Genomic DNA, 24,855 nt, shown 5'->3' on the forward strand with positions numbered 1-24,855 from the left:
GGTCTCCTAAGGCTGTAGAGTTTGGGCCATGAACGACTTGTAGAGAAGGTTTCTAAGTTTTTGGAGGTTTTTATTTGTTTGCTTGTCTGTTTCTTCAGTTTCTGTGGTTGCCCATCTCAGTCAAAGCCTGAAGATGAAAGGAAAAAGGCTAGTTTTGGGGTAAAAATATGCTTTGCTCAGGTTTAAGCTATGTCCCCTCCAGGAACAAATGAGAAAATTACAGTTCAGAACGGAATAGAATAACAGAGTTGGAAGGGACCTTGGAGGTCTTCTAGTCCAACCCCCTGCTTAGGCAGGAAACCCTACACCATTTCAGACAAATGGTTATCCAACCTCTTCTTAAAGACTTCCAATGTTGGGGCATTCACAACTTCTGGAGGCAAGTTGTTCCACTGGTTAATTGTCCTCCCTGTCAGGAGAATCCTCCTTAGTTCTAAGTTGCTTCTCTCCTTGATTAGTTTCCACCCATTGCTACCCTCTAGTCTCAGGTGCTTTGGAGAATAGCTTGAATTCCCACTTCTTTGTGGCAACCCCTGAGATATTGGAAGACTGCTATCATGTCTCCCCTAGTTCCTCTTTTCAGAACTTTTCAGAAGAGCCAAGGTGGCGCAGTGGTTAAATGCAGCACTGCAGGCTACTGCTAGATCAGCAGTTCAGCGGTTCAAATCTCACCGGCTCAGGGTTGACTCAGCCTTCCATCCTTCCGAGGTGGGTAAAATGAGGACCCAGATTGTTGGGGGCAATATGCTGACTCTCTGTAAACCGCTTAGAGAGGCCTGAAAGGCCTATGAAGCGGTATATAAGTCTACTGCTATTGCTATATTGCTATTAAACTAGACATACCCAGTTCCTGCAACCGTTCCTCATAGGTTTTAGTCTCCAGTCTCCTAATCATCTTTGTTGCTCTTCTCTGCAATCTTTCCAGAGTCTCCACATCTTTTCTACATTGTGGTGACCAAAACTGGATGCAAATATTCCAAGTGTGGCTTTTACCAAGGCCTTATAAAGTGGTATTAACCCTTCACGTGATCTTGATTCTCTCCCTCTGTTGATGCAGCCTAGAACTGTGTTGGCTTTTTTGGCAATGTTGTCAGAATTACCGAAATGGAGATGTTCTCCAAAATTATCCAGGGCATTTTTTAAGACTGTTCTACCGAACATGAATACAGTTTTGGTCATAAAGCACCAAAGGAGAGAAATATTCTTACATATGTGCAGTGTCCTTTCGGCCATGCTCCTCCTGCTGAAAAACAGATGGAGTTTTCTTGATTCACATACATAATTGTCCTAAATGAAAGACAGTTCAGAAAGCAATGCTGGTTGGACCCAGACTGAATCACACCCAGAAATGATTGATTGAAGTCAGCTCAAAGACGTTTCCTTGATTTAACTGGGCACGATAAGTTTGGATACAACTTTGTACGACTGGTACAATCTCTACTGCAAGTTGTTTTTTTTTAAAAAAAAAAACAAATAATCCATTTTTTTAAAAAAATTGTACACCCTGCTTCAAAACAATCGCAAGACGCCAGGCAATGATTTATATCTACTCAGATCCCGCAAGTATACACGTAAACGTACTCTTAAATTAAATATTGATAAGCCTTTTTTAAAGGGCTCCAAAATAAAGGTTTCCCGCTTTGACAACATAGCAAATATTATTATTTTTTTGTTTATTTGTTTACAATATGTTTACTTCCTTCTGCAACCGAATTCTCCCGGGATACTCGCAGAAAAGGAAGCTGGCCTTTTGAAACCAGGGTTTCTTAACATGGGTGCTGCAGAATTTGGCGTTTGGAGTTTTCAGATGCTCAACAAAACTTTGCTAAGAATATTTTAACTTTAGCTACCAAAGGCCTGTAAAAAAAAAATTCCTCTTTCTCTTTCTCACATCTGCGCTGCCTCTCCGCAAAATCTGTCTTGTGATAAAGTGATAGGAGAGCAAGCCCGGTTGGCAGGAATTTTAACCGGAGGGACTACTATCTGGTAAATTATTAGATATATATCCAGAGGTCTATATTTATCCTCTGCTGTAGTGACAACAAGATTAAACTGACTCTTTGACAGACATGTGGTTTTTTTTTTTTATTATATGATGGCTATTTAATTTTATTATCCGTTTGGAGAGCTTCGGCTGTTTTGTGCCGTATGGAAGCCCTGCTGTGTTTTTTCCACTGAATCGAGCCATTATCTCGTGTTCAATGCCTTAAGTGGCTTTAAATAATGATTCCCTGGATAATCCCATTTCCAAAAGTCTTCAGATATAAAAGGATCTGTTTTGTGTGGGTTTGGTTCTTTTTTTTAAAAAAAAATAATAATAATGCTGATATTGTAGCCTGCTTTTCAAAACTCTTGACAGATTCGCTTTTTCTAGAGTTCAGGAATATGTAATATCGGCAAATAAGATGAATTATTAGATGCCTGAAGATTAACACTGAACTAATAAAATTAATCGCAATTATTACATTTAGTCAACTTACGTATTTTTAATAATAATAATACACATTCCTGTTAGGCTATAGTCCATCATTATTCAATTATTCCATATTATACCTTGTTATTACTTTTATTATTATAAAGTGTATACAGTAATATCTTTTATTTCTATCACTTATTCTAGCTTTTAATCATGTCACACTTTTTTAAAAAAATTCTATCTATCCTATCTAACTTCTAATCTTTTTTTTTACTTTTTTCTAAAAAGAAAAAAAAATAGCAATAGCAATAGCAGTTAGACTTATATACCGCTTCATAGGGCTTTCAGCCCTCTCTAAGCGGTTTACAGAGAGTCAGCATATTGCCCCCAACAATCCGGGTCCTCATTTTACCCACCTCGGAAGGATGGAAGGCTGAGTCAACCCTGAGCCGGTGAGATTTGAACCGCTGACCTGCTGATCTAGCAGTAGCCTGCAGTGCTGCATTTAACCACTGCGCCACCTTGGAGAGAGGTGGGGAAGGGAAAATCAAATCCGAGGTGGCGCAGTGGTTAGGGTGCAGCACTGCAGGCCACTTCAGCTGACTGTTATCTGCAGTTCAGCGGTTCAAATCTCACCGGCTCAGGGTTGACTCAGCCTTCCATCCTTCCGAGGTGGGTGAAATGAGGACCCAGACTGTGGGGGCGATATGCTGACTCTGTAAACCGCTTAGAGAGGGCTGAAAGCCCCATGAAGCGGTATATACGTCTAACTGCTATTGCTAAATCATAACAACAGCAAAAAAAGAAGAAGGAGGATCTTCCATCCATCGTCTCTTGCCTGCTTTAATATTTTAATTGCTTTAAAAGAGAGAGACAGAAAAGGAAAATCAAATCAGGACCAAAAAAAAAAAACCAACGAAATCATCTCTCCCAGTGATGGTAAACCTTTTGGGTGCCCAAACCTGAATTTGCGCGCATTCCAGCATGCGCAAAGACCAGCTGGCCAGTGTGCTTGCGCATGCTGGAAACCAGAAGAGAAGCTGGCAAGGGCAGGCGTCCCCTGGGAGAGGGCTGTGTGTGCCATAGTTTTGCCATCACAGATCTATCCACCATCTCTTGCCCGCTTCAATACTTTGATTGCTGTGCTTTTTCTATCGACTTCCCTCCCCAATCCCTGCCTTCGTTTCACAGCCAGATCAAACAAGTCAGCCAATATTGTAATGCCCATATGTTGCATCTTTGTACTATCGCGCCGACTTGGAGGTTGAATTTTGGATGGTGGGTTTAAATCTGAGAAATGAAATATTTATTTGTGATAAACGCGCAAGGCCTTGACCTTAGGATCGTGGTGGAGCCCAGAATTTCTGTTGCTAAAGGAGACATTGGTTAAGGGAGCATTGCCTTATGCTCTATAAGAGATTCTACAGGAAAAACTGGATTTCTCCCCCCCCCCCCATGAAAAAAAAAGCAGCTACTATATTACTAAGATTGTTGGTCGAGCAGGGACAAAAACAGCCAGGAAATAGGCCCCTTGTCAAGACAACCGGAGTGCTGATTTACCACCCGTCTATCAAGTGCTTAGCAGGCGAGGGCTGGGCAACACAAGCAAATGACTACCCATGATTTAAAGCCAGCCGTCAACACACCCCAGTCAGCGTCTTAATAGCCACAGTTTAACCACAGGCACTATAAACACCACACACACAGAGCAGCACACACTCTGCCAGAGAGAAGTTCCCTGAAGACGGACTCCAGCATGAGTCCGAAAGCTCGGAAGGCAAAACCTCTGGTCTTAATGACCGACCCAGATTGGATTCTGCAACATTATCTTGTTATATTCTCCTGTTCTGACAGAGGCTTCGCCAAGAAGCACAAAGCAGATTCCTGGTTCCGACAAAACCCCTTTTATTAAAGAAATGTGAATTCCTCTCCTTCACCTTCAGCAAATGCCTGGCAAACAGTCTTTCAAAGGAATATTTATGACCACAGACCTTATCTAGCTTGGAAAGCTGCCATGTAAATATTTTCCCAATGAGGTGCTGTGCAAGGAAAGGCTGGGCAGTGAGTCTCTGAGATTCACAGACAGATCTTCACACTCCTGAAATGAACAAATGAACGAACTAACTAATTGTCTCCTGCAGACTCCACTCCCCTTTTGCTCCTCTTTTATGTCCCATGGGAGGGGCAATTCACCGTCCACCTGTGGCTTCACTCCCAAGTCGACCCTGATTTCTGAGCTGTTCTTTTCATCTGGCAGCTCTGCGCATGCGCACACTGGGAACAGGCTCCAGCTGTTCCTCTGCCTCACTGCTGTCTAGCTCCGAAGGCAGCTGAGAACTGCTGGACGGCCTCAGCCCCACTTCTGCCTCCTGCGCAGAGCCCTCCTCCGAGCCTTCCCCAGACCCCAGGACTGGCCCATGTCCCTCCCCAACCTCCCCACTGTCTGACTCTGCTGCCAGTTCTGCTGGCCTTTGGCAAATGAAACAAAAAATAATAATAATGAAAAATCCCCGGATCCGAAAGCACAAATTAGCACGGCGGGCGTACCCTCTTCCACGTTTGCTGTGCCGAAATACGTGCGGCGTGATGCAGAGGTCCTTGTTTATTGCAGAGCACATTTCGATGCAGTAATCATAAATATTGCTAAGGTCTGTGCTCGGTTGAAATACGACCCGCGTCCTCTTGATTGTTTGCGTTACGTGATTTGTCTGACACCCATTACATTTCCGGGTAATAGGAGTCATTTGTTCCTGCGCACACCAGGCTCATTTGACAAAAGAAAAATAGGCGGCAATAAAAAAAAAAAGTGATCCTCTGAATTACATTCCCGCACAGTGCCGCACTGCTGAGAGTTTGTGTAAGTGTGTTAACAATGCTCCGAGCTGCCTCTCGTCAGCTTCCAACCTGTAATGGCCATCTGGCCTTCCATAAATCTGCCAAACTCCGGGAAGTTCGAGAGAGAGCAGAGAGGATACTACCTGGCACTCTCTCTCCGTGCAAAAACTTGTACGTTTTTCTTCGTGGGGCGGGGAAGAGGGGGGGAAAAATCAACCGCCGTGAAATAATCCGAAAAGGGCCCCGAATGTTTTAGCACTATTGATTTAGGTTCATGCCACGAGATGGAACTCAAGATTGCTGTGATTAGAGGCAAGGCAAAGTGGAGCTGCTACTCGTTGTGAATAGAGAGAGGATTAATTTTCTCCCAAGTTTCGATCCCAGGAAAGTGGAAGGAAGGGAATTGGAGAGAGAAAAATAGGCCTTACTTAAAACTTCTTTTGCCGTTCAATATTATCAGGTGGGTTGTTGTTGTTGTTGTTAGCTGCAAAGTCGTGTCCGACCTATCGTGACCCCCATGGAGAACGTTCCTCCAGGCCTTCCTGTCCTCTCCCATCCTCTGGAGTCCATTGAAGCTCAGGCCGACTGCTTCGGTGACTCCATCCAGCCACCTCCTTCTCTGCCGTCCCCTTCTTCTTCTTTGGCCCTCCATCCTTCCCAGCATGAGGCTCTTCTCCAGGGAGTCCTTCTTCCTTCTCATTAGGTACCCAAAGGATTTGAGTTTCCTCTTCTGGATCTGGCCTTCTAAAGAGCAGCCAGGGTTGATCTCCTCTAGGACTGACCGGTTGGATGGCCTTGCAGTCCAAGGGACTCAATGCAGGAGTCTTCTTCTCCGGCACCAGAGTTCAAAGGCCTCCATTCTTTGGCTCCCTTCCTTCTCATCAGATGGCCAAAGTCTTTGAGTTTTCTCTTCAGGATCTGGCCTCCTAAAGAGCAGCCAGGGTTGATTTCCTCTAGGACTGACCGGTTGGATGGCCTTGCAGTCCAAGGGACTCAATGCAGGAGTCTTCTTCTCCAGCACCAGAGTTCAAAGGCCTCCATTCTTTGGCGCTCAGCCTTCCTTGTGGTCCAACCTTCACAGCCATCCATGGCAACTGGGGAAACCACAGCCTTGGCTAGACGCACTTTTGTTGGCAGAGTGATGTCTCTGCTTTTTAGGATGCTGTCTAGATTTGCCATCGCTTTCCTCCCCAGGAGAAAGCCTCTTTTGATTCCTTGGCTGGCTGGCTGGCTGGCTGGCTGGCTGGCTGGCTGGCTGGCTGGCTGGCTGGGTAGGTAGGTAGGTAGGTAGGTAGGTAGGTAGGTAGGTAGGTAGGTAGAGCCGAGGTGGCGCAGTGGTTAAATGCAGCACTGCAGGCTACTTCAGCTGACTGCAGTTCTGCAGTTCGGCTGTTCAAATCTCACCAGCTCAAGGTTGACTCAGCCTTCCATCCTTCCGAGGTGGGTAAAATGAGGACCCGGATTGTTGTTGGGGGCAATATGCTGACTCTGTAAACCGCTTAGAGAGGGCTGAAAGCCCTATGAAGCGGTATATAAGTCTAACTGCTATTGCTATTGCTATGTAGATAGATAGATAGATAGATAGATAGATAGATAGATAGATGATAGATAGATAGATAGATAGATAGATAGATAGATAGGTATGGATGGTACATACAGATAGAGACATAGATAAATAGAGATAGAGAGTGAGTGAAAGAATAACGATAGAGACAGATGGATAGATAGAAAGAGAGATGGATAGAGATAGATAGATGATAGATAGATAGATAGATAGATAGATAGATAGATAGATAGATAGATAGATAGATAGATAGATAGATAGATAGATACCGTAGATGAATAGATACTATAGATAAATGGGTAGATGGATGGATGGATGGATGGATGGATAGATGATAGATAGACAGACAGACAGACAGACAGACAGACAGATAGATAGATAGATAGATAGATAGAAAATAGATAGATACAGTAGATAGATAGATACCGTAAGATGGATAGATAGATAGATAGATAGATAGATAGATAGATAGATAGATAGATAGATAGATAGATAGATAGATGGTACATACAGATAGAGGCATAGATAAATAGAGATAGAGAGTGAGTGAAAGTGAATAACGATAGAGATAGATGGGTAGATAGAAAGAGAGATGGATAGATAGATTAGATAGATAGATAGATAGATGGATGGATGGATGGATGGATGGATAGATAGATAGATAGATAGATAGATAGATAGATAGATAGATAGATAGATAGATAGATAGATAGATAGATAGATACCATAGATAGATGGATACTGTAGATAGATGGATGGATGGATGGATGGATAGATAGAGATAGAGAGTGAGAAAGATATAGAAATAAACAGAGGTAGAGATGGATATATAGATAGATGGGAGAGATGATATAGAAGCATTCAAAAGTGTTCAATATATAAAAGTATTCCATTTTAGGAATTCATCTTAGCGCTATGGCTTAGCGGTAAAAGAGGCTGGGCTTGTCAGCTGAGAGCTGACAGCCCGGGTTCAAGACCTGACCTCCATAGAACAGGGTGAGCTCCCGCAAAATGCAATGCAAGCACCCCCCGAGCATACGCCCTGTGCATGCACATGCATGTCCCCCTACATGTCCCCTGCCTCCTGCACAAGCACGGCAGAGACCCGAAGACCAGCTGGCCCGGTGGGAGACACATGCGCATGCGCAGTAGGGCTGGGCTGGGCTGACAGCTGCCGTGCCCGCAGAGAGGGCTCTCCATGCCACCTGTGGCAAGCGTGCCATAGGTTCGCCATCACGGCTGTCCGATCCTCTCTTAAAAACCTCCGGTGATGGAGGACTCACGACTTGCGAATGCAAAGAACGGTATGTTAAAGTAAAAAAAACAAATGAAGTTGCGTGTGGGAACCAGGGAATGAGACATCAGAAAGGAGCCAGAAGGCTTGCGAACAAAATTTCCTGCACGAAACTAAACCTTGGGAGACCAAAGCTTTGACTTCTTCCATTGGGGGATTTCGGCAAGGCTGTTGCGTGTGATCTTTCGTCTCCACCAAGAGATCCCGCAGAGGAAATTAACATGCTGCGAGGGGAAAACCGTTATTGATCTGACATTTCTCTCCTCTTTATTTACTTAAGCCTCTATTTGCTAAACGGAAGGTAAACTTCAGCTTCTCTCGCGCGAGGCTCAAACAGTGCAGGGGGCAACTCAGGCAGTTTTACCTGCCGTTTCAATTTCACGATCATCTCTGTTCCTTCCCGCACACAGTTTTTGTACACACGGTTATGATGCCACAAGTGGGTTCTGTGCGGGGCAGCAACGGGTGACGGTTAATTAACCTCGTCAGCCAAAAGCGTGGCTGCAAATCACAATCACGGCTGTCTCTCTCTCTCTAACGTAACGTTTCCATCTATATAGTATAACGTTTTTGCCCCTTGCCGCCTCTTTATACAGCGTATAATTAATCTTTTCTTCCCTTCATATCAGATTTGTTATTTTTTTCGGGGCTGGGGGTGGGGGGGAGTTTCGTTGTTTGGATTGCCGTACCTGGCTTTAAAAAGAGGGAATAGATGGAAATGGATATGTATCCCTTTTATCATGCAGCTGACAATGGCTCTGGAGCAGGTTTTCAGTTTCGTTCGATTTATAAAACTGTAGGATCCACCGTTCCGTAAAAATGGGGAAAGTAAATAAATCAAATGATTCCAGAATACCAGGGGGATACTGAGCAAGAGATGCTACTAGCTTTAGCACTGAAGATTAAAAGTATTTCGAAATATTACTCTGGAGATTAAAATATTGAAATACAGTTAAAAGGGAGATCTGGTGTGGGTTAGAGGTTAGGGGTACTGGATGAGCCCCCCCTTGTAACCAGCTGAGTGGCTACTCTAACCCTAACCCTAAAGTATATACAGAAGAGTAGAGTAGAACAGAACAGATATAGATATAGATAATATATACAGAATAGAGAATGGAATAGAATGGCATAGAATAGAATAGGAATAGGAATAAGAATAGAATAGGAATAGAATAGAATAGAATAGAATTCAGAATAGGAATGGAATAGAATAGAATAAATTGGAATGGAATGGAATAATATAGAATAGAATTCAGAATAGAATTCAGAATAGAATTCAGAATAGGAATGGAATAGAAGAGAATAAATTGGAATGGAATGGAATAATATAGAATAGAATTCAGAATAGAATTCAGAATAGAATTCAGAATAGGAATGGAATAGAAGAGAATAAATTGGAATGGAATGGAATAATATAGAATAGAATAGAATAGAATAGAATTAGAAATGATAGAAATGATAGAAATGATAGAAATAATAGAAATAATAGAAATAGAATAGAATAGAAGCTGGAAGGGACCTTGGAGGTCTTCTAGTCCAGCCCTCTGCTCAAGCAGGAGGACCTATACTATTTCAGATAAGTGGCTGTCTAGTTTCTTCTTAAAAAGCTCCAAGGATGGAGCATCCACAACTTCTGAAGGCAACTTCTGCTCCACTGGTTGATTGTCCTCACTGTCAGGAAGTTTCTCCATAATTGGAAGTTGCTTCTCTCTTTGATGAGTTTCTAATCATTGTTTCTTGTCCTGCCTTCTGGGGCGTTGGAGAATAATTTGACCCCCTCCTCTTTGTGGCAGCCCCTCAAATACTGGGATCTTGCTATCCTGTCTCCCCTAGTCCTTCTTTTCTCTAGACCGGCCATACCCAATTCCTGCAACTGCTCTTCATATGTTTTAGCCTCCAGGCCTTTAATCTTCTTAGTTGCTCTTCTCTGAACTTTTTCCAAAGTCTCAACCTCTTTTCAGGTGAACCAAAATCGGTTGCAATACTTAAGCATGGATTAACTTGGGTTCCTCCCCCCCACTTTTTGTATTCTAGGCCTAACTCCACCTACCACCCCTCCTCACAAGGCCAGCCAAGAAAACTCTTTTAGGACTTCACCAAAGCCCAAGGCGTCATGCCAGACTGTTATGCCACCTTCCCCGAAACCTTCCATCTCTCAAGGACACAATTTGTTCTGGAAGGTTCCAGAGCAGTCGGAGCTGTACGCGCAGCTGAGCAAGACCAGTGGGCTTCCCGTGGGTCAAGAGCAGAGGAAGGCCAGGCGGCTGGGCCTGAGGCTGTTCGGCGACCACGACTACTGTCAGCTGGTCATTTCTCAGACGGAACGATGCCTCAGCCGTCCCTGGGAGCTGCAGGATTCCAGCCAGGTGGACCTCACGGGCTGCCTGCCTGGACACTGGTGCCACATTTGTTCTTCCTCCGAGCAAAACAGCCAGGAGGACGAGAGAGAAAGTCCCCAGGCCAGGAAGCAGGACTTACCGTCCAACAGTCGGAAACAGCTCCAAGACCGGGAGATCCGCGCCGAACTCAACAAGCATTTTGGTCCCCCTAGCCAAGCCATTTTTGAGGAACAGACCACCAAGACGGGCGACCTGGGGGACTACGGCCACTACAGCGAGGAGCAGTTCTCGAAGCTCTCTATGTTTATAAATTCGGGACTAGCGATGGACGGCTTTTGGGAGGACAGCGAAGAGGAAAGCGAAAAGATACCAGGCTACACCTTATTCGATTGGTCACCGTCTTCCTCCCCCCTGGATTCCCCGGGCAGAGATCCGGGGTCTCCCCCCAACTCGTTCGCTCAACGGTTCCAAAGGCTGCGCTCTCAGTCAAGGCCTTCCCCACAGTGCAGGCATTGTCCCCAGGCTGCGTATTCCCGTTCGAGGTCAAGGTCGCCCGGCAAACGCTCCTCCTCAAGGTAACAAGGAGGGGGAGACGGGAGGCACGTCCCGCTTAAGGAGAGGGGAGTCTGGCTTCCGCAAAGCTGGACCTCCTGCGTTTCCTCAGTCCATTTTGGGCAGGAAGTTGATTCCAGCTTACAAGAGATGGATCCATCCTGGGTTTGAGACCTCAGCGCCACACGATGGGTTGAGCTCTCGTGACCTGCCCCAGCTCCTGCCCACCTAGCAGTTTGCAGATAGATGGATGGATGGATGGATGGATGGATGAAAGATATATGATTGGTAGATGATTGATGATGATAGATAGATAGATAGATAGATAGATAGATAGATAGATAGATAGATAGATAGATAGATAGATAGATGATAGATAGATAGATGAAGGATAGGTGATTGATAGATGATAGATGATTAATTGATTTATAGATAGATGATTGATGATAGATGGATGGATGGATGGATGGGTGGATGAAAGATAGATGATTGATGATAGATAGATGATAGATAGATAGATGAAAGGTAGGTGATTGATAGAAGATTAATGAATAATTGAATTATTGATAGATAATTGATGATAGATAGATAGAGATAGATAGATAGATAGATAGATAGATAGATAATGAAAGATAGGTGATTGATAGAAGATTAATGAATGATTTATAGATAGATCATTGATGGTGTCTGATAGACAGACAGACAGACGGACATGATTGATGTAGATAGATGATAGATAGATAGATAGATAGATGATTAATGCATAATTGATTTATTGATAGATGATAGATAGATAGATAGATAGATAGATAGATAGATAGATAGATAGATAGATAGATAGACAGACAGACAGACAGACAGACAGACAGACATGGATGGATGGATGGATGGATGGATGGATGGATGGATGGATGGATGGATAGATGGATGCGAGAGAGATGATAGATAGATTATAGAGTTAGAGAGATAGATATATAGAAAGAGAGAGAGAGACAGACAGACGATAGATGGACAGATAGACAGACAGATAAGGATACAGAAGGAAATAGGTAACACCGCCTTTCTACCTGGCTTGATATCCCAGGGCATAAGAGAGTGTTGTGGGAATTAGTTGTTTAGAAGATGGGAAGGGGGAGGGACCTGTCCTTGTGTAGGTTGTTTTGATGTGCAATGCCCTGTAGTGTCATCCTGAGGAGAAGAATTTCATTTATTTAATTATTTAATTTATTTAGTTTATCAAACTTATACGAGATAACAGGTATAAGTATGAACATGGACACGGACAAAGAAAATGGGTACGAATAAATGGGGACAGCAGGACAGGGACGGAAGGCACCCCTTTATGGACCTCTCAAGAAAGGGGTGAGGAGATCCACGGTGGACAGTTGAAGGTGAAAGTTATGGGGGTTTGGAGCAGTTTGTGTCCAGGATGTGAGGGGTCTGCAGCTATTTGAGGGATGGTATTTGATATGTGAGGGTTCAGTGTTTGAGGATATTTGAGGGATCTGCAGATATTTGATATGTGAGGGGTTGGTAGATCTATGCAGGTAACACAACGAAGTTTCCTTTCTTTTGCATATGCCCAAAAATAAAATTAAAAGAAAAGCCAAGGGAATGCAAAGGAAGAGGCTGGCCGCCTTCCTTTGCATCCTTGGGGAAATTTGGGCCTTTGATTTCAGCAACTCCCATTTGTCTCCTAGATACGACAGCTACGAGGAATATCAGCACGAGAGGCTGAAGAGGGAAGAGTACCGCAAAGAATACGAAAAGCGAGAATCCGAAAGAGCAAAGCAGAGAGAAAGGGAGCGGCAGAAAGCAGTTGTAAGCTCTGTGACAGACAGCGCTGTCATTTTAATTCAATCAGGATAGAGCCGGAAGGGACCTTGGAGATCTTCTAGTCCAGCCCCCTGCTCAAGCAGGAGACCCTATACCATTTCAGACAGGTGGCTGGTCAATCTCTTGTTAAAATCCTCCAGGGATGGAGCACCCACAGTTTCTGAAGGCAATTTCTTTTGTGTGTGTGTGTGTGTGTGTGTTTCAGCTAATCTTTTATTTATTTATTTATTTATTTATTTATTTTATCAATTTCATATATACATTCACAATTATATGATCTCATAACTGTTATTAATAATATGTATTTATAACAATTTTTCTCCCCTACAGTTGACAATATACTTGAAGATTGCTTTCTTAACATCCCATAGATCCATCTTATCTTACAACGGTCCTACTTCTTCTTCCCTCCCTCCCTCTTTCCTTCCCTCGTTTCTTCTCTCCTACTCCCCTTCCTTCCCTCCCTCCTTCCCCTTCCCTCCCTCCTTCCCTCCTTCCTTCCCTCCTTCCTTCCTTCCTTTCTTTTCTCCTTCTCTCCTTCCTTTCCCCCTTCCTTTCCTCCTTCCTTCCCCTTCCCTCCTTCTCTCCTTCCCTCCTTCCTTCCCTCCTTCCTTCCCTCTCTCCTTCTCTCCTTCCTTTCCCCCTTCCCTGAAGGCAATTTCTGTTCCACTGCTTGATTGTCCTCATTGCCAGGAAATTTCTCCTTCGTTCCAGATTGCTTCTCTCCATGATTAGTTTCCATCCATCGCTTCTTGTCCTGCTTTCTGGTGCTTTGGAAAACAAGTTGACGCACTATTCTTTGGAAGACTGCTAACATTTCCCCTTAATTCTAGGTTGATTCCCTCCTTGATAAGTTTCCATCCATGGTTTCTTGTCCTGTTTTCTGGTGCTTTGGAAAACAAGTTGATCCCCCTCCTCTTTGGGGCAGCCCCTCAAATACTGGAAGACTGCCATCATGTCATCCCTTAGTCCAGTGGTGGGTTTCAAAATTTTTTGGAACCTACTCTGTGGGTGTGGCCTCCTTTGAGTCCAAGGAGTGGCTTGCCGGCCATGTGAGCTGGTGGGAGTGGCTTGCCGGCCATGTGTTTTCTTTCTTTCTTTCTTTCTTTCTTTCTTTCTTTCTTTCTTTCTTTCTCTCTTTCTCTCTCCCTCCCTCTCTCTCTCCTTTTCCTTCCTTTTGTCTCTCTGTCCCTTTTTTTCATTTTTTCTTTCATCTCTCTCTCACTCTTTTTCTTTTTTCTTTATTTATTTCTTCCTTCCTTTCTCTTCCTCTCTCTCTCTCTCTGTGTCAATGTGTGTGTGTGTGTGTGTGTGTGTGTGTGTGTCAGTGGTGGGTTTCAAAAAATGTTTGGAAGCTCTTCTGTAGGTGTGGCCTGCTTTCCGGGTCCACTGGTGAAACCTCTTCTAACCGGTTTGGTAGATTTGACGAACCGGTTCTACCGATTCGAATAGGTGCGAACTGGTAGGAACCCACCTCTGTCTTAGTCCTTCTTTTCTCTAGACTGGCCATAACCAGTTCCTGCAAACGTTCTTCGTATGTTTTAGTCTCCAGGGCTTTAACCATCTTAGTTGCTCTTCTCTGCACTTTTTCCCAAAGTCTCAACATCTTTTTTGAAACCTGGTGACCAAAACTGGATGCAGGATTCCAGGTGTGGAACCTTACTAAGGCTTTATAAAGGGGTATACTCACGTGATTTTGATTCCATGTCTCTGTTTATACAACCAAAGATTGTGTTAGTGTTTTGGGCAAGAATAATGCAGTTTGTTCTAGGCAGCCACCAGGAATCGACACAGACTTGAAGATGCTAAAAATAAAAACGGGGACTTTATATTCAGACGTAGTATTACCGCCTGATCAATTCTGGTGCTGAGATACGAGAGATTGCGAAGGAATACGATTGGAAAGATCAAAGCTCTGAAAAGCTTTTGCCACAATCACAACAGGAAGGATGCCTCCCAAATGACACAACGGTTTGCCATTTAAAGAAACAGCCCGCTCAATGTTTCCTAAGCTTGGAGGACATCTGGGGCCTCTCGGTGTTACATTTCAATTCCTGCATTTGAGCTCTTTTACTTACTCCCTTAATTGTGCTTTACACGGCTTTTTTCTTTCAAAAAAAAAGCAGAGTGGGGTTATTTTCCTCTAAACAAGAGAGAAAAGGTAGATAATGTTCTGGCCGAGGCTTCCCAAGAGCCTGAAACAAACTCCTTGTCCCAACAAAAACCCCTTTTATTATTTGACTGTGAATTCTTCCCATTCCCATCCAGCAAAGTCTTTCAAAGGAGGATTTACAGTCACAGACTTCATCTGGCTTGGAGAGCTGCCAGGCTGATCTCTGCAGAACTTGGCAAGGAGTCTCAGAGAGTCACGAACCAATGAAGCGAACTCCTGCAAACTCCACTCCCCTTTCGCTCCTCTTTTTATTTCCACTGGGAAGGGCCACCTGTGGCCTTACTCCCAAGTCGACCCCTGTTTTTTAGCTGCTCCCTTCATCTGGCAGCTCTGCTAATGTACACACTGGGAACAGGCTCCAGCTGTTCCTCTGCCTCACTGATCTCCAACTCCCGAAAACAGCTGATAACTGTTGGATGGCCCTGGCCCCCTCTCTGCCTCTGACGCAGAGCCCTTATCCGAGCCTCCCCCCAGACTCCAGGACTGGCCCATCTTCCTCCCCAACCTCCTCACTGGCCAAATCTTCTGCCAGCTCCTCTGGCAACAGATAAAAGCCCAAAAATAATGAACACCCATGACAAATTTCAGGGAAGCATATGTGGAAAAGGAGCTTATTGGCATCACATAACTTTCATCACGTTCTCTACGTTGGTGTCTGAAACTTTATGGGTTTTCCTTGCCCCCTTCCAATTTAGGTATTTTATCGGAAATGGGAGTATATGAGAAAATTTGGCTCTCTGTCATACTCCATCTGGTCAGTCATTTAGGTTCAGTCGCTAGTGTCAACCAAATTGCTTCTTACCAAGAGGTTCGGCACAATTAAGCTTCTGTTTTGGTGAGACGTTCGGGGGGGAGAAAATATATATTTCACCCTGCAGGAGCTCTGCTGCTTCCAGATTTATGAGCTGGATCCTCTCCCGTTTCAAGGTATTTTTTAGGAAAATAAAGATGAAAAGATTCTCCTTCTATCTGCCTCATTAGCTTTTGGCTGCGTCTAAACAGCACTTCCAAAGCTGCAGAGATCTCTCGTAGAAGAATCCCAGAATGGACATCCTTTTAGGCTCTAAAACCTGGGGCAGTTTTAACTAAAGAGTTGTAGAGAGCCTGTTCGTACGTTGGGGTCGTGTTTTTGGGATAAGAACTCAGCTAGCCAAGTGAGGAACAAGGAATCGGGGACAAAACCCAAGTATTATGAAAACACAGTGAGGTACCGTTAACAATCTAGCTTGAGAAATGCAATAGAACAGTGTTTCTCAACCTTGGCAACTTGAAGACGTCTGGACTTCAACTCCCAGAATTCCCCAGCCAGCGAATGCTGGCTGGGGAATTCTGGGAGTTGAAGTCCAGACGTCTTCAAGTTGCCAAGGTTGAGAAACACTGCAATAGAAGATGTCAGTAATAATAATGAGGAGGAGGAGGAGGAGGAGGAGAGGAAGGAGGAGGAAGAGGGGAAGGAGGAGGTGGAAGAGGAGGAGAAGAGGAAGAAGAAGAAAGAGGAGGAGGAGGAGGAGGAGAATTGTTGATAAGAGAGATTAAAAAAAGAGTCTGGATAGTGGATGTGTCGGTGCCTGGAGACAGCAGAAGAGAAGAGAAAGAACTGGAGAAGAGAAGAGAATACAAAGACCCACAAGTAGAAATGGGACGACTGTGGCCAAGGGAAGCCCAAAGTCATAGGCCCCTTGGGCGCGGTCCCAAAAGAACTGGGGCACCACTCAAACACCATCATTGGCATTGACCAATTGGCCATCAGTCAATTGCAGAAGGCGGCTTTGCAGCTTCCATCCGGCGACAATATTTGTAACACCACCGAACACCCAGATTTGCCTTTCCCAGGTCCTTGGTAAGGACTCGATAGGTAGACAGAAATGCCAAACCCAGTCTGAACATCCGGATGACTGCGATGATGATGATGATGATGATGTCCAAGAATTTTATAAAATACATCAAGAAATTGCAGCTACATCAGCAGAACTGCAAAAAAAAAACTGTGCTACTCGGAACATCTTATATTTGAAGAAGGTCCTTGGTTGATACCTAGGATGCTGGCAGCAAACCGTATCAACCATTAGCACCAGTCAATGGTATTTGTGATGCATTTTAAATGTCCAGTTGACTGTGTTTCATGTTTAATGAATAAAAGAGATGAGTATGAGTATGAGTAGTTTATTTATATGCCGCCCTTTTCCCTGGGGGGACTCAGGGCGGCTTACAATTCGAAAGGAGGGGAAAACAAACAAATTAACACATAAGACAGTACATCATTAAAAGCACAACATTCATACAATTCGGATGATGATGTTAATGATAATAATAATAGCAGCAGCAGCAGGAAAATCCCTTGAGGGATACATGTGCACAGATACGTTACTGGAGTCGCAGGCTAAAAAAACGCTGAGCTTCAGCCTTACAACTCTGCTTACAATCTGCAGTAAAAGCAATTTATTTACTCAGGCCGTGTCCTTGACATTCCTGGGAGAGCTTTGGAGTCCTATTTTAGTTCCTAGATAAAGAGGAAAAGAACAAGAAGAACCTCGGCGGCCACGGAATAACCCTGATACCGATAAGCCTTTGAACCGAGCACTAAAACGTTCCCTCCTTGAGTTTCTCCTTGGCCAAGTTCTAACTATTTTTATTTAACCGACCTATCTTTAAACCTGTTCTTGGGATGACGGGGGGGGGGGGTGTTAATAGCTGAGGAACTCTTTTAATTCTTCAGGGATAAAATTACAAGTTGGTTTGGTTTTTTAAAAAAAGGAATAGCTCCATCTTTCACTTCTTTCCTCTGTATCTTAAAGTGGTTGAAATAGTCAGAATGAGATTATCGCTTCCAACTAAACATGCCAATGAAAAGCTGAACAGGTGTCCAGGGCCCAGAATAGAGCAATTAAATAGTTAAATCCCTTGGAATACTGCGCCTAGTTTTGGTCGCCATGATAGGAAAAAGATGTTGAGACTCTAGAAAGGACGAAGAGAAGAGCAACAAAGATGATTAGGGGATTGGAGACTAAAACATATGAAGAACGGTTGCAGGAACTGGCCATGGCTAGTTTAATGAAAAGAAGGACTAAGGGAGACATGATAGCAGTCTTCCAATATCTCAGGGGTTGCCCCAAAGAAGAGGAAGTCAAACTATTCTCCAAAGCACCTGAGGGTAGGACAAGAAGCAATGGGTGGAAACTCATCCAGGAGAGAACCAACCTGGAATTAAGGAGAAACTTCCTCAAAGTGAGAACAATTAACCAGTGGAACAACTGGCCTCCAGAGATTGTGATTTTTTAAAGAAGATGTTGGATAGCCATTTGTCTGAAGTGGTGTAGGGTTTCCTGCTTAAGCAGGGGGTTGGACTAGAAGACCTCCAAGGTCCCTTCCAGCTCTGTTATTTGATGTTTTATGAATTGAGTATGTCTAGTTTAATGAAAAGAAGGACTAGGGGAGACAGGATAGCAGTGTTCCAGTATCTTTGGGGCTGCCAAAAAAGAAGAGGGAGTCAAACTATTCTCCAAAGCCCCTGAGGGCAGAACAAGAAGCAATGGGTGGAAACTCATCAAGGAGAGAAGCAACATAGAAGTAAGGAGAAATTTCCTGACAATGAGAACTATTAACCAGTGGAACAACTTGCCTCCAGAAGTTGTGAATGCTCCAACACTGGAAGTTTTTAAGAAGATGTTAGATAACCATTTGTCTGAAGTGGTGTAGGGTTTCCTGCCTAGGCAGGGGGTTGGACTAGAAGACCACCAAGGTCCCTTCCAGCTCTGTTATTATGTTAAATCAAGTGGATGATGGATAGACCTACGCCAAAGAATCTGAGTAACTGAAAAAGCATGTTTGACCATCTCATTGCTGAACACCCATAGGGATTTAGCCAGTGACGGCCACCACATCAATACTAAGTTGAGTTGCTTCTCAAGGGCGTCGCTCCTTCAATGGGGGGGGGGGGGGAATTACTTAAGGACATGGGAAGACTGAGAAGAATCATCTTGGTTTGATGCACTTGTAAAAATACCCACCCTTTTGGGCTAAATTATGCAGAAATTATGGGATGTGGTGGCTCAGTGGTTAAGACACTGAGCTTGTCGATCAGAAAGGTTGGCAGTTCACTAGTTTAAATCCCTAGCACTGCATAACGGAGTGAGCTCCTGTTACCTCTCCCAGCTTCTACTGTCAACCTAGCAGTTTGAAAGCAGGTAAAAAAAGCAAGTAGAAAAATAGGAACCACCTTTGGTGGGAAGGGAACGGTGTTCTGTGCGCCTTCGGTGTTGAGTTATGCCGGCCACATGACCACAGAGACGTCTTCAGACAGCGCTGGCTCTTTGGCTTTGAAACGGAGATGAGCACCGCCCCTTAGAGTCAGGAACGACTAGCACAGATGTGCGAGGGGAACCGTTACCTTTACTATGTAGAAATTCTGTGCCATTTCTTCTTACGAACAGGAAGAGCGTCGTGTCATTTATGTCGGGAGACTTGGATCTGGTGCTACCAGAACAGAGCTGAGGGACCGGTTTGAAGTTTTCGGCGAAATTGAGGATTGCACCCTGAATCTACAGGATGATGGGTAAGATTACTCTTCCTTTCCCTCTTTGGCTCCCCTCACTCAGCAGAGGAAAAATAAAAATACCGTATTTTTTGGAGTGTAAGACACCCCAAAGTATAAGACGCACCTAGATTTTGGGGAGGAAAAGAAGGGAAAAATATCTGCCTCTGTCTCCCAGCAGTTTCCCTCCTTGCAGCAAACAGTACAGAAGATATAGACTATTTGTGGTGTTAACATTTCAGACTATACTTGTATAGATGCTGTTAAAAGTGATGTGCTTTCTGGAAGTATATGTTGTTCTCTGCTATTTAAAAGAATAGCACTTTTTAAAAGAATAGCACAGGGCTTCTTCAGATCAAGCATTTGTTTAAAAAGCTTCTTCACTTTGTTAAGTTGTCTAGAATAATAATAAAGCAGTCTTTAAAAAAATAAGTCTAATAATTTGAACCTTCTATAGGCATTTATAGTTGTTGACTTGCAGCAAACAGCCTGATTAGCACAAGGGAAAAAAAATCTGCCTCCCAGCCATTTGCCAGGTGGAGCAAACAGCTAGTTTCACTTTCAGTTTCTCCCGATCATCAGCTGTTTCAGGCTGCAGGGATTGCTATAGCTTATTACAGCCTCAGCACGCCCCATTTTCCCCATTTGCTGCAAGGAGGCAAATTGCTGGGAGGCAGAGGCCAAAGGGTGGTGGGTGGTGGGTGGGTGGGGTTACATTCAGTGTATAAGATGCACCCACATTTTCACCCTCTTTTAGGGGGGTAGAAAGGTGCGTCTTATACTCCGAAAAATATGGTACACCGAATCCAGGAAGTCTGCAGAGATTCTCTGTCATCCATGTTTTCTTTTTCCCAGGAGGCCACTGGACTTTCTTGAGTTTTTTTTTTTTTTGAAGGCGTTTCACTAGACATCCAAGAAGCTTCTTCAGCTCCGACTGACTATAAATCCTTCCGTTCTCCATCATTCAGCCAGAACTGAAGAAGGATGAGAAGTGAAACATCTTCAAGGAAAAACCAAAGAAAGCCCAGTTGCCTCTTGAGAAAAGCACCAATGCCTGTTACGAGATCACAAAATTGGTAAAACGTTCCCTAATTTTTAGGGCGTTCGCCGCTTTTTCATAAAGTGCCAGAGTTTTTTCTAAATTCTCTTTTTTCCTTTTGAAGATGTTTCGCTTCTCATCCAAGAAGCTTCTTCAGTTCTGGCAAGATATTGCATTTTTTTGGGGGGGGGCGGAATCCAGAGGTTTGAAAAATGGCCATAAAAATGCAATAATGTTCAAACTGTGGTTTTTCTCTTCCCTTTCTTCTTCAACCCCGTGTTTATGAAGTTAGCTCTGGACGAGATTCCGTGTTCCATCAATAAATATGTCAGGATTACTGTGGAGGATTTGAAATTTATTTATTTATTCGGTCAATGAGAGGCAACATAAAGTAATAAAAGAGAGAAATAAACGCCAACAATTACATGCAGGATCAACAGGGAGAAGTGAGCACAATTCTATATTGGCAACTATAAAATAAATCAGCTATGGTATATTCTAAGCCCCTCTGTTACAATAGTGCAGTGTTTCTCAACCTTGGCAACTTGAAGATGTCTGGACTTCAAGTCCCAGAATTCCCCAGCCAGCATTCGCTGGCTGGGGAATTCTGGGTACTTGAAGTCCAGACATCTTCAAGTTGCCAAGGTTGAGAAACACTGCAATAGTGCCATCTTTATTTATCTAACACTAACAAATCTCAAGGGGACGTGGTGGCTCAGTGGCTAAGACGCCTGAGCTTGTTGATCAGAAAGATCAGCAGTTCGGCGGTTCGAATCCCTAGCGCCGCATAGCGGGGTGAGCTCCCGTTACTTGTTCTGGCTTCTGCCAACCTAGCAGTACGAAAGTGCATAAAAAATGCAAGTAGAAAAATAGGAGCCACCTTTGGTGGGAAGAGAGCAGCGTTCGGCGTTGAGTCATGCCGGCCACATGACCACGGAGACCTCTTCGGACGGTGCTGGCTTTTCCGCTTTGAAATGGAGATGAGCACTGCCCCCTAGAGTCGTGAACGACTAGCACCTATGTGCGAGGGGAACTTTTACCTTAACAAATCTCTGTTAGTCCATGTTTGGTAAACCTAATATAGTAAAACGATCCATTAAAATATACATCAAGGATCCATCCTCTAAGCTGCCCTGAGGATAAATATCCCACTATATTCTTCATTTCTGGCACATGATCATTTTCAGAAGTGTGTCAGTGAATCATTTTTGCAACTGCGTTATGTCATGGTTTATGGTCAAGTTTCTGCGATTTTCTTGCGTGAACTGAAGAATTGTATGCAATCTACTTGTCTACGGAGAGTCTCTGTCAGAACTGAAGAAGCTTCCTGGATGAGGAACGAAAGGTCTTCAAACGAAAAAGTCCAGTTCCCTTTTGAAAAAGCACTTTTGGGACTGTATGATCCACTGTTTCTTTTACCTCTTTGAAGAAAACTGCACTTTGATGATTTTTTCAATTCTGCCCTTGTTAGTTTGAATAACTCTTGAGCAGCCAAAATCGAGCCTTCAGTTTCTTTTTTAAAGAGTCTAAGCTATTGGGCAGCTTTTATCTTTTATCCACTTTCCTCTCAGTCTTTGATAAATATTTACCACGTAGTGTTTTCCCTTGCCAGCATGCTGTTCGTGTTTTTATTACGTTATTTCAACATCCAATTTTGTTGGACTTGAAGTAAACCTTTATTTCTGCGGGGGGAGGTTCACTCTTATCAATATTTCTACCAGGTTGTAAAACAGAGGTGGGTTTCACATAATTTTACCAGCGGTTTGCCGCGCACCAAAAATGTGAGCACGCCTTCCACGCATGTGCTTTGCTGGCGTGTGCAGCTTGCACGCATGTGCGCGGCTTAGAAAATGTGGCTAAATAGGATGGCCACTACCAGTTTGCTCAGTCCGGCTGAATCCCACACTGGTTGTAATGCCTTAATATTCCTCTTTTTTTCAGAGATAGCTATGGATTCATCACTTACCGCTATACTTGTGATGCATTCGCTGCACTAGAAAATGGAAATACTCTACGCAGATCTAATGAACCCGCCTTTCAGCTATATTTTTGTGGACAGAAGCATCAACCCTGCAAGGATAACTATGCAGATCTCGGTATGATGATTGCTATTAGCCGACTGTAAAACTCTCTTTTGGGGTCTGCCAGAGGGTTTTCTGATTTTTGAGCTCGTTCCGCTCCTGACCCACCTAACATAACAAATTTGAAAAATGCACATGGTTCAGGAACAGGGTTATTGTTCCTCATCTAAGGATTGTGTAAAGATATCTGTGTGGGTGTTTATGTATGTATGTGTGTGTATGTATTTATATGTTTCCCCCCCACCCCAGTCGCCAGATGCCCCTTTTAATATTAGAGTCAAATCAATATTATTCTCTTTCCAAAGTTGAGAAAAGATGCTATTATTAGCCTCTCTAATGATTAAATTTCATTCTGGGGAAATGGGCAAAATTAAAATATTGGCCTGCATAAAAAGATGCTGAGACTCTAGAAAGAGTGCAGAGAAGAGCAGCAAAGAAGATGAGGGGACTGGAGGCTAAAACAGAGGAAGAACGGTTGCAGGAACTGGGCATGTCTAGTTTAATGAAAAGAAGGACCAGGGGAGACATGAGAGCAGTCTTCCAATGTTTGAGGGAGAGAGGGAATCAAGCTATTCTCCAAAGTACCTGAGGGCAGAACAAGAAGCAATGGGTGGAAACTAATCAAGGAGAGAAGCAACTTAGAACTGAGGAGAAATTTCCTGACAGTGAGAACAATTAATCAGTGGAACAGAAGTTGCCTCCAGAAGCTGTGAATGCCCCAACACTGGAAGTCTTTAAGATGATGTTGGATAGCCATTTGTCTGAAGTGGTATAGGGTTTCCTGCCTAGGCAGGGGGTTGGACTAGAAGACCTCGAAGGTCCCTTCCAACTCTGTTATTCTATTCCATTCTATTCTCATTCCATTCTTTATTCTATTCTATTTTCATTCCATTCTTTATTCTATTTTCATTCCATCCTTTATTCTATTCTATTTTCATTCCATCCTGTATTCTATTCTATTCTATTTTCATTCCATTCTTTATTCTATTCTATTTCTATTTTCATCCCATCCTTTATTCTATTCTATTTTCATTCCATCCTGTATTCTATTCTATTCTATTTTCATTCCATTCTTTATTCTATTTTCATTCCATCCTTTATTCTATTCTATTTCTATTTTCATTCCATCCTTTATTCTATTCTATTTTCATTCCATCCTGTATTCTATTCTATTCTATTTTCATTCCATTCTTTATTCTATTTTCATTCCATCCTTTATTCTATTCTATTTCTATTTTCATCCCATCCTTTATTCTATTCTATTTTCATTCCATCCTGTATTCTATTCTATTCTATTTTCATTCCATCCTTTATTATATTTTCATTCCATCCTTTATTCTATTCTATTTCTATTTTCATTCCATCCTTTATTCTATTCTATTTTCATTCCATTCTTTATTCTATTCTATTCTATTTTCATCCCATCCTTTATTCTATTCTATTTTCATTCCATCCTGTATTCTATTCTATTCTATTTTCATTCCATTCTTTATTCTATTTTCATTCCATCCTTTATTCTATTCTATTTCTATTTTCATTCCATCCTTTATTCTATTCTATTTTCATTCCATCCTGTATTCTATTCTATTCTATTTTCATTCCATCCTTTATTATATTTTCATTCCATCCTTTATTCTATTCTATTTCTATTTTCATTCCATCCTTTATTCTATTCTATTTCTTTTTCTATTCTAATAATGCCACACTCCTGTATGTTCTGTTCTGCCTCTGCTTTGCAGGCTGCGGGGAGAGAATCCACGGCGGTGTTTTTTCCCTGAGCCCCTGACGCTTTCTCAGAGTTACAACGATAACAGCAATGTGCATTAGTTTAAAGCGAATATGCGATCCCTCACGGGCTAAAACAGATAGCTGTAAAGTTGCAGAAAGCAGCGAGCAGCTGCCTGCTTCGTAGACAGAAGCCGAGTGAAAATCTCAACCTTAACAAATCATTTGCTCCAACGTTCAGCTGATAAAAACCCAGCCAAGACGGATGGGAACCTTGGCTTGATTTGACTTATCTTCCGCATTGATGAAGTCAGGAATATGTTCCTAGTATCTCAAAATATCTAGGATATAAAATAAGTGGGCTGACAGATGCTTGAGCATTACTCATTACTAAAAGTAGGCCCTTCTTGGCACTCCAGGCCTCTTCACTGTGTTTTTCTCCGCTGTTATACTAGAAGTGATCCGGCCAT

The 24,855-nt window shown here is 43.1% G+C and overlaps 1 protein-coding gene across 1 annotated transcript in view; it reads left to right on the forward strand.

Annotated features, from left to right (window-relative positions):
- PPARGC1A (PPARG coactivator 1 alpha) overlaps positions 1-24,855 on the forward strand; it is a 47,602-nt gene that overhangs the window by 21,410 nt on the left and 1,337 nt on the right. Inside the window, exons 8-11 of the mRNA XM_032223683.1 lie at positions 10,144-11,023; positions 12,701-12,821; positions 19,440-19,561; positions 22,521-22,675. Coding sequence (XP_032079574.1) covers positions 10,144-11,023; positions 12,701-12,821; positions 19,440-19,561; positions 22,521-22,675 — 1,278 coding nt within the window. The remainder of the gene's footprint in view (positions 1-10,143; positions 11,024-12,700; positions 12,822-19,439; positions 19,562-22,520; positions 22,676-24,855) is intronic.

The sequence above is a fragment of the Thamnophis elegans genome, chromosome 9 (assembly GCF_009769535.1).
Source record: "Thamnophis elegans isolate rThaEle1 chromosome 9, rThaEle1.pri, whole genome shotgun sequence".
Classification (NCBI taxonomy): Eukaryota; Metazoa; Chordata; class Lepidosauria; order Squamata; family Colubridae; genus Thamnophis; species Thamnophis elegans.